The sequence below is a fragment of the Mus musculus genome, chromosome 1, assembly GCF_000001635.26.
Source record: "Mus musculus strain C57BL/6J chromosome 1, GRCm38.p6 C57BL/6J".
Classification (NCBI taxonomy): domain Eukaryota; kingdom Metazoa; phylum Chordata; class Mammalia; order Rodentia; family Muridae; genus Mus; species Mus musculus.
The window spans coordinates 181,199,809-181,210,595 of NC_000067.6; the positions used below are offsets into that span (position 1 = coordinate 181,199,809).

At 38.7% G+C, this 10,787-nt stretch overlaps 1 protein-coding gene across 8 annotated transcripts in view; it reads right to left on the bottom strand.

Moving 5' to 3' along the window:
- The window catches only part of Wdr26 (WD repeat domain 26), a 47,696-nt gene that overhangs the window by 26,583 nt on the left and 10,326 nt on the right, over nucleotides 1–10,787 (bottom strand). For 4 of the 8 annotated variants that reach the window (XR_373605.4, XR_003954939.1, NM_145514.5 and 1 more), the window contains exons 2-4: nucleotides 9,405–9,504; nucleotides 9,195–9,299; nucleotides 3,216–3,352 (exon numbers count right to left, since the gene is read on the bottom strand). Coding sequence is in view for 4 of the 8 variants with exons in the window: in NM_145514.5 (NP_663489.4) it covers nucleotides 3,216–3,352; nucleotides 9,195–9,299; nucleotides 9,405–9,504 (342 nt within the window). In the remaining 4 variants the exon portion in view is untranslated. Of the gene's footprint in view, nucleotides 1–3,215; nucleotides 3,417–9,194; nucleotides 9,300–9,404; nucleotides 9,505–10,787 lie in introns of all 8 variants that reach the window. The other 4 variants (XR_003954940.1, XM_030253521.1, XR_373606.4 and 1 more) reach the window with 2 other exon arrangements.

Genomic DNA, 10,787 nt, shown 5'->3' on the forward strand with positions numbered 1-10,787 from the left:
TCCATGCTGCCTCTCAGATGCCAGGATCAATCAGAGTCTATGTAAACAGAGCACATTGTCTTCTTGTTATTTAGTGTGGATGGATAATTTTGGATATTATGAATATTTTGTCTCTAAGCTAATTTTGGGGAGCCAGTGACAGGGCTTTTTTGAACATGAGCCTGCCTTCCAACCCATGTTTGATCCCTAGAACCCACAAGCTGGAGGGAACCAACTCACACACGCTGTCCTCTGACGTCGACATGAGCATGTACACCACACAAAGTCAGTGAAAAAAAGAAAGAAAAAAATAAAAAGGGACTGTTGTAGGAGAATTTAATGTCAGCAGCTAAGTGGACAGAATGTTTCTTTTTACTTTTTAAATTTTGCAAAAAGCACATGTCTACAACCCAAGCTGCTTCCAAAGCTGAGGTGGCAGGGAACCTAAGGAGACTGTCTCAGAATAAGAGGCAGAAAGGGACTGGGGACATGGGCCTCAGTGATAGACGCTTCCTGGTAACACATGAAATCCTAGGTTCAATCACTGCCAAGAGTGGGGTGGGACCCTTTACAACAATCTACATCATTAAGCTTTGGGTTTCAGGTAAATGTGCTTATGGGAAGTAAAACAGTACAACAGTAAAGACACAGCAGTGCCAGGAGGTAATTTTTTTCTTTCAAAATCACTTCAAAATAAAAACTATGAATTAAAGTATATGTTCTGGCCCTGTGTGGAGCTGAAACCTTTAATCCCAACACTTTTGAAGCAGAGTCAGATGGATCTCTGTGAGTTCAAGACCAGCCTGGTCTATATTGAAAGTTATCAGGGCTGGAGAGATGGCTCAGCAGCTCTCTGTACTAGAGCAGGAAAGAAAACACCAACATCATGTGAATGGCATTAGCTGGTAAATGGCAACACCTATGAATAAGGTAACTAGAAATAAATTGTTAGCCACAGTACCAAAGTATCTAGCAGACTTTAAAATGACCCACGTCACTCACTCACATTAGACATACTCCAGATGCTGAGACCATATTACATAGTAAAAAAACACCATGAAGAATAAAACAGGGCTGGTGAGATGACTCAGCAGGTAAGAGCACTGACTGCTCTTCCGAAGGTCCCGAGTTCAACTCCCAGAAACCACATGGTGGCTCACAACCACCCGTAATGAGATCTAATACCCTCTCTTCTGGTGTGTCTGAAGACAGTTATAGTGTACTTAGACAGCTATAGTGTACTTATGTATAATAATAAATAAATCTTTGGGCCGGAGCAAGTGGGGTTGATTGGAGCAAGCAGAGGTCCTAAATTCAATTCCCAACAACAACAAGAAGGTTCATAACCATCTGTACAGCTACATAAAATAAATAAATAAATCTAAAAGAAAGAAAGAAGAGAAGAGAAGAGAAGAGAAGAGAAGAGAAAAAGAAAAAGAAAAAGAAAAAGAAAAAGAAAAAGAAAAAGAAAAAGAAAAGGATGGGACACTTGATCTGAAGACAGGACATTTGGGCTGGACATGCCTATTAGAAATCCAAGTGGAGACTGTCAAATGTGTGATTAGATAGAGCACAGCCTGAAAAGTTCAAGGCCAGCCTGGTCTATACAGTCAGTTCCAGGATAGCCAGGTACACAGTGAGACCCTGAATCCAAACAAAACAAAACAAAACAAAACCAAAAACCAAAAAACCAAAAGAAAACCATCCATTAGCATACAGTACTAAAGGTACAGCAAAGAATGAGGTCAACTAACGAAAAGAGCCCAGCATAATGGCACACATCTTTAACCCTAGCACGAGAATGGCAAAGGCATATTTTATGAATTTTAGGCCATCCTGGTCTCCTTTGGGAGTTTTAGGCTAGCCAAGGCTATGTAATGAGATCATGATTCAAATACACACATAAATAAATACAACAGAAAAATAAAGGATATGCAACCAGCTAAGTGACTGATAACTTTGTATGGAGAACACTTGTATGGCCTTTATTGCTTGCTGTGATCCAAAGCCATGAGGTTTGTTTTCTTCTTCTTCTTCTTTCCTCCTCCTCCTTTTCCCTCTCCTCTTCCTTCTCTTCCCTCTCCTCCTCCTTCAGATCTTGAAATAGTACCTTCATTGGCTATATGGATTTCTTCCCCCCTTTACCTATTAAGTATCTCAAATCTTAATATGAATAGCTGAATAGCTTGGGCACAAGCTAAGAATTTAGTAATGTCCAAGTACTTTCTATCTTTAAAAAACTTAATGATTGCTAAACGCATGAAACTCAAGAAGAACGAAGACCAAAGTGTGGACACTTTGCCCTTTCTTAGAACTGGGAACAAAACACCCATGGAAGGAGTTACAGAGACAAAGTTTGGAGCTGTGACGAAAGGATGGACCATCTAGAGACCGCCATATCCAGGGATCCATCCCATAATCATCTTCCAAACGCTGACACCATTGCACACACTAGCAAGATTTTGCTGAAAGGACCCAGATAGAGCTCTCTTTTGTGAGACTATGGCCGGGGCCTAGCAAACACTAAGTGGATGCTCACAGTCAGCTATTGGATGGATCACAGGGCCCCCAATGGAGGAGCTAGAGAAAGTACCAAAGGAGCTAAAGGGATCTGCAACCCTATAGGTGGAACAACATTATGAACTAACCAGTACCCCTGAGCTCTTGACTCTAGCTGCATATGTATCAAAAGATGGCCTAGTCGGCCATCACTGGAAAGAGAGGCCCATTGGACTTGCAAACTTTATATGCCCCAGTACAGGGGAACGCCAGGGCCAAAAAGTGGGAGTGGGTGGGTAGGGGAGTAGGGGGGGAGGGTATGGGGGACTTTTGGGATAGCATTGGAAATGTAAATGAGGAAAATACCTAATAAAAATATTAAAAAAAAAAAAAAACTTAATGAACTATAGCTTCAGCCAACAGTAAACTTTTTTTAAGATTTATTTATTTTACATATGTAAGTACACTGTAGCTGTCTTCAGACACACCAGAAAGAGAGCATCAGATCTCATTACAGATGGTTGTGAGCCACCATGTGGTTGCTGGGAATTGAACTCAGGATCTTCTGAAGTCAGTGCTCTTAACCACTTAGCCATCTCACCAGCCCCCAGTAAATTTTTATATAAAAAAATAATAATAATAGCCCCTTCATGAGTCTGGAGTCTAAGAACCCCACTTCCTTACCCACTAAAGACATGGATGCGTGAGTCTGAAGTCTAAGAACCCCACATCCTTACCCACTAAGGACATGGATGCGCTCGGTGTTGTATTTCAACGGCGTCAGTTCGCAGCGTAGAACTTGAAGTGCCTCCAGGACCTTGCCGTCCTCCAGGTATTCCAGGTACTTCTGCTGCAGCAGCAGAAACTTCATCCTCTGACATGACAGAAAGCAGCAGTCAGGGGAAAAAGTTGCTGGAAGTTTCAGAAAACGTTTGTGCCTAAACAGAACAGTAGAAACCATCTACTATGCCTTCTGAAAATAATTTGATAAAGCTTCATGATGACTCAAAATATCTGGTTTGCGAGTCATCGTAGGTTAAATATGACTGCTCAAGGCTACACATCAATAAACCTCTTTGAATGAATGAGTAATCTCCATTAGTGACTGAGGCATCAACATAAAAGTGAATGCTGTTCTTACATTTCCTTAGAATTTTAAATTTTATGTATCAACATTTAAAACTATTCCACGAATTCCAAATTTGCTTTTCAAAATTTCTGACTATGTCAACTGGTCCTATGCTTTGAAAAGACTAGTGAGAAAAATGCCAGTTAAGAGCCATTGCAAGTCATGATGTAGCAGGGGCACACAGTTCAGTGGGACCGTGCATGCAGAGTATGGAGAGCTCTGGATTGGATTCTAGCACCCCAAAAACAACACTAAAAACCCTAAATAAGAAAAGACACAGTGTGAAGAGGAGCTCAAGGGACAGGAAGGCAGGATTGAAGAGTAGCAGGAGCACACCAGACTTGGGTTATCAGAAGCCAAACGGGCTTTCTCACGATACATATTACAGGCTGGTATGCAAAAGTTTGGAGATCCTGTAACTGAACTGGGCAAACACAAGCTCACTTGCTATTTCCCTGGTTATAAAGACAAACTTACATCAGAAGGCTGGACTGATGGCTGTAGGAAGATTCAGTATCTATTCTGTCTGTATATTTGTAATAATCTGTTCACTAACATGTTTAGCAACAAGGCACAGATGAATATTATTTATTCTCTATCCACAAGGATAAAACACGTTCGAGTTATGAGACACTTCCCCATTTTTCCAAAGTGAAAGGTTTGGTTTTAATATTTCTAATGTCACATCATCATCTTACTCTAAACTTGAAGGTGATGATCAGTCCCCCAAGTCTCCCTAGACAGGAGCAGCATTTACTAACATTCTGTCTAGGAGGGCTTTTAGCTTCAGCCTAACCACGCCCACTGTGTGGAAGGACCTCCTCATCCTCGGGCTTTAGCAAGCGCAGTGACAGAGCCATAAACGTTCATCTCGTTCAAAAGCGCCACAGAAAGGCAAAGTCTACTCTGAGAAAGGTTTCTAAGTTGTTACAAAATGGTGTGCAGAAATTAGCATCTGACTACACAGTAAGAGTATAACTGCTTTATAAGATTTTTACATTAAGTAGTATCTAGAAGATATAAATTATTCTACTGTGTCTCAAATACAACAGTTTATTTAATAAATCCTCACCCGACACAAAAAACTTCTTGTATAAACCAAGCAGCTATTTAAAACATCCATTGTGAGGCATGTTACTTATGTTTGGTAATTTAATCTTAAAACTTTAAAAGGGAAGACAAAAAAAAACAAAAATAAACTTTTAAGCTAAGACCTACTCCTGTAAGTAGAAAAATTGCACTTACCAATTTTACACATAAAGTTAGACTAATCCTAAAGATTCAGAAACAGACTAATTACCAAGAAGCTTTAAAAAGGGTGTGTGTGTGTGTTTATATGTCAAATAAAAATACTTTTAAGTTCACCAGGTGACACAACACCAAGATGAAATTTTAAAATCTTAAAAGAGGGATGGGGGGAATTATATTTCAAGTTATTAGGACTACTCGTCATCTTCTGAAAACAAACTCAATTTTACAAAATGAAGTGTCTACATTATTAGCATGGTCCTGAAGGTTTCATCAATTTAGTGTATTTGTAATTCAAATGTAAAACAATGCCATATGCAACTAGTCATTTTCTTACTACATTTTCTCAGAAATTGAGAATTTGAGAAACATGGTTTTCACTTTTACTTCCAGGCAAGTCTTTGATAAATAATAATAATAATAATAATAATAATTATTATTATTATTATTATTATTATTTGGTTTTATTATTATTATTATTATTATTATTATTATTATTTGGTTTTTCCAGACAGGGTTTCTCTGTGTAGCCCTGGCTGTCCTGGAACTCACTTTGTAGACCAGGCTGGCCTCGAACTCAGAAATCTGTCTGCCTCTGCCTCCCGAGGGCTGGGATTAAAGGCGTGCACCACCACACCCAGCTACAAATTATTATTAAGTCCTAGACCTTCTCCCTCCCTAAGTCCAGTATGACCCAGTGTGCAGGGACAGCACTCAAATGCTATGTATCCCTCACTTTCTCATCTAGATCTTGGTGGAACAGGTTACTGTTGTAGTCTATGAGGCAAAGATGGGGCAGGATAAAGAAGAACAAACACAAACTTCTCTATGTGCAGAGGACGCTCTCAAAGCAGTCCAAGAACAGTTTCTCAGTCATTTCATCCACATTAAGATAACCAGCCCCCTTAAACGGCTGTCAAAGCTTGGCCTAGTGCACACCAACTGACATGTTACACAGACAGCTTGTTGAGAAAAAAGTCTTCATCTGTCTGGAACTTTTCCTCAGCTTAAGTATCTGGCACACAGTAACAATGAAATGTATTGTACCTTCCTAAATTTAAAGCTCAAAATATAAGAAGACACTCAGGAAAATAAAGACCTTCGGATGCACAATTGATGCTCAGTCTTGACAAAGTTAAAAACCAGGCAGTACTGAGGTTGGCTCACACAGGTGTGTGTGTGTCTGTCTGTCTGTCTTTCTACTTTTAATCAGAAACTCTTGAAAAGAAGCCAGAGGGTGAAGAGCAACTAGGAAACCTCCAGTTTCCAGTTAGACCCTAGAAGACTATTTTAGATCTCTGGTGTTTCATTGCCTTTGAGCCCAACAATATTTTCATCTCTCTCTTTCTTTCTTATGATTTATTTATTTCATGTGTGTGAGCACACTGTTCAGACACACCAGAAGAGGGCATCGGACCCCATTACAGATGGTTGTGAGCCACGATATGGTTGCTGGGAATCGAACTCAGGACCTCTGGGAAAACAGCCAGTGCTCTTAACCACTGAGCCATCTCTCTAGCCCTCCTCTCTTTCTTTTAAAATCCTGAAATTGAATTATATTCTTGGACCCTCCTACACCTTGCCCAGTATCTGGACCATTGTTCTTTCTCCACATTAATAGACTAAATTTAACACTGAAGAAAAACAGAAACAATATACACATGGAGCCTGACTTTGTGGTGGCTTTAACTCTGGAATAATGTTATAAAGCAAAATTTCCCAATCAAATCCCGATTCCAAGGAAAGGAAAAATAAATTATACTTAAGCTATGGATCTCAAAGCTCTTTCTTACCCAATTTTTTGAGTTCATTTTTATATGTCAAGTCAGTATTTTTCCATTTTTGTTTAGATTATTACTATTATATTAAAAAAAAACAAAAGAAAGAGGTTTTCTAAACAGTAATTTTCTGTTTTTAGTCTCAAATGTCTATCCAGATTTATAAGACATGGCTGAGCATATCAACTTAAACTGACTGAAAAATGTTGAATTCGTGACCTTAACATCTAAAGCCCACAACACCTACTATTCTGAGTGCAGTGGGGCAGGGAAAAGAAGGGAGTAAACTCGATCAATAAAAACATTCAGGCTTAGAAAACAAAGCTCAACCTAAAGGCTAGGGATACCGCTCAGCAGCAGAGCACTAGCTAACCCAGACAAGGCTCGGGCTTCAATTCCCATCACAAGAAATAATAATAGCTACGTGCTGTTTGAGACTATAATGTCATTAAGTGTCGGGGTAAATAATTAAGTCATTATGTTAAAAACCCACGTAGTTGTCTTCTAAGATATTACAAATCCCAGCTTATAATAAGCCATCTTCTAGCAATGACGTTGGGAAGGAACAAACAATATCAGAAAGGTGAAGCAATCGACTCCTCAGTGCTTGGAGGAGACAAAGTCGGACCCTTTCTTTGTATAAACACCTCAACAGTTTGATGGTGTGAGGCTCAGCCAGAGATTTAACCTGCATCTCTTAGATCCTACAATGTTCTACAGACTGAACAGGCTTCATCCTTATTCTCTATAACTACCTCTCTTCCATTCACACGTTGCTTCTACTGAAGTTTCTAATGAGTCATAATCTAAATCCAAGCAGAAGTCTCAAACTACTATAAATCAAGTTTTAAAAGAAGTGAGTCCATTAAACTTTTTACCACTAGAGTACAGACACAATTTGAATAAACTTAAAAAATGAAAACATGCTCCAAGAAATCACATCAAAATATTACACAAATAATTTCTTTATAGCCACCAATAAATCCCAATCCAGATTTTGGCCACTTTATTGTGATTTAGCTCATTCAGTTTGAGCCAAAAAAAAAATGTGAAAAACTTTCCAATTAAAACTTACTCAGAGCAGGGCGTGGTGGTGCACACCTTTAATCCCAGAACTCAGGAGGCAGAGGCAGAGGCAAGCGGATTTCTGAATTCAAGGCTAGCCTGGTGTACAAAGTGAGTTCCAGGACAGCCAGGGCTATACAGAGAAACCCTATCTCAAAAAACCAAAACCATACCCAGGTTTTAAAGCCCAGACATTCAATTGAGGACACTCTCTAATTCCTGAAAAAAATGTAAGCCCTTCAAATATGGATGCTTAATTACCTTAGCTCATTTTTATTTTTAAATTATACTATGGAATTCTTAACTCCTTAAGTTAAATCATTTGATTCGATACTGGTTTAAATTTTTTAATAGTTTGGGTATTTACTGAAAGAATTGATTCGTGAATTTAACTAACTTCATGTTTGTCGTACTTCTTTAGACCTTTAATTTGCCATAAGCCCACTTTCTAAAATTGTATTATTGCACAGATTTATATAAAGAATTTCAAATTATTTTAAAACAAAGTTTTTAAAAAACAAACAAAGAAACAAACAAGCCAGCCATGGCTCTATCAAGTTTATAAACAAAGATAAGAAGGGTTACTGTTTGACCCAATTTAAAAAAAGGAAATGCTAATGATCACATACTAGCATTTAACAAACAGTTGTCTTCCTACTTCACTTCCTACTCTCTCCTTTGTCCCTCCTCCACCACACAGGAAACTTCTTTTGACAATACATGAATCAGCTACAAGTTTATAAGCCAGCAGCTGATTCTTTATGCTTTCCAATCACTCATGCTTTAAAAACACAAAACAAAACATACCCTTCCTAAAGAATTAAAACCCACCAGCATTAAAAAAACAAAACAAAAACAAAACAAAAAACACAACAAAACTAAACCAGTTAAGGTTTATGAAAGAGACTAACAAGGACAAACTATTAAACTGATCTTTCCAAGAATATAAGGATTGGTGAGTGGGGCCCAATAGCCAAGCCTGCACCTAACCCTCCCAAGGTGACACTATCATATAAACTTTCACACCTGTCATTCTTATAACGTGAATGAAAGAACATGGGCACATCAACAGTATAATTAGACTATTATTAATTAACTATGTAATTCCAACGATCAAAAAAAACAATTTACCAGATTCTTCAGGCTGTACAGTATATATACACCCAAGTATATTTTTCACTTTAACAAACACAGTGAGTATTTTGAGTGATATAAAAGTATATTTTATTCTTAACATTAATAAGGCTCTTATCAACAGCACTAAAAGCAGGAGAATCTTTAAATTTTTATAAAGTGTAAATTACCAATTGTTTCAAATGACATTTACTAAGCATGACTTAAAACAGTTAAAGTTCATAGGTTATAATCATAAACAACTCATTCTTATTTATAAATTATATAAAATTTACTTTCAAGCCTCTTAAGATCAGATGCCTATAGTTATCAATAACCTAAAATAAGCATAAATGTGAAACTAAGAACAAAAGTGTATTTACCACAATTATTCCCAACAACGTTTGAGAGATTTCAAGTGCGCCTCTTACCACAATAGCGTGAGGAGAATGCACTAAAGGCTTTAGCTCATTCAGGTCATTCTCTGCCTGCAAAGAAAAAAAAAGATATAAAAGAAAACCAACAATGTCCCCAAATCCCCATCAACCACATAGCTGCAGCGCCGCAGTCACACAGCTCCCGGCCTCCTTTACCTTATCCCAGTCTCCTTCCATGACATGATTTCGGAATTTGGTAGCAGAAGGATGCTCTAAACGACATCCTGACTCTTGCATGAGGAGATCAACAGTCTGGCTGCAGGAGAGATACAGTGTGAGAAAGACCTGACCAACTGTAGGGCTTTACTCTTCCTAAAAAACTAGTATGTACAACTTCATGAAGAAGAAAAAAAATAGCTTTAAAACCCTTCATAAAGTAAATGCCACCTACATTTCAAATTAAAAACCTTTCTTGAAACTGGAATTAAGCAAGTTCTTCCTACTTTTGCCATTTAATGTTTCAGAAGTTTAAAAGAGTATACAATTTCTAAAAATGTGCTCTAACATTGGTTAAATAAAAACTAGGGTCTACACATTATCTATGGCACAGCACTTTGAAAGATAAAATACAAGGTGACAGATGGCCTGTATTAGGTATAGCTTTCCTTCCAGATATTCTGCTGGTATGGAAAGCCTGCTAGGTCAATCTTTACAATTAAAACAAGTCCAGCACCCCAAACCCTTTCCTTTCTCTCCATACTAAAAATAGCCAATTTACTATGCTGTAGGCTCCAAACAGTCACGAGTTATTTCCGCCTGCTGCTGTCAGCTTACTGCTTCCCTCAGTAATATATTCTGTTAGCATTCACAAAATTTATTTTCACACTTTTCCTTTTCCTTGGGGACTAAAGTGAAACCTTTCTGGATTTTTCTCTGGGAGCTGTTCATGGTTTGGTTCGGTGTTTCTTTAGCGCTCCCCATTTTTCAGCTCAACAGTGCAATTATCAGCTTGGGAGTGGAAATACTTCTGTCACTGAGAAAATGCAGATCTGCCCCTTTCCCAACCAATGCACGGGTGCGCTCTCTCTCTCTCTCTCTCTCTCTCTCTCTCCACACACACACACACACACACACACACACACACACAAAGCAAAACCAAACAAAACCAAAATCCCTGGTCTGGTTGCCTTCAAATTCGCCTTGACTCTAAGAAACTGTTGCTTGTTTACTGTCAGCTCCTGGCTCTGCCACCTTCACTCAGCTCCAGGACACTCCCACCAACCCTACCTCAACTCCCTCAGCTTTTCTTTCCTGTGTGTTCAAAACAGATGCGTTTTGGTTGGACCCGCTGTCTACCTTCACCCTACATTAATGACCACCCAAACTGTATTTGAAAACCAATGATTCACCAGACCTGACATCACATTTTCAAAAGAAAACCTTCTGGGTTTTGAAGTGGGATTTTACTAGTGCTAGGCCTCTAGTGTGTACACACACACACACACACACACACACACACACACACACACACGGCCTCTGTCTGCATGACTTCCACTGGGTATCTGACTTCATTATTCCCATCAGATTTACTCGACAGCC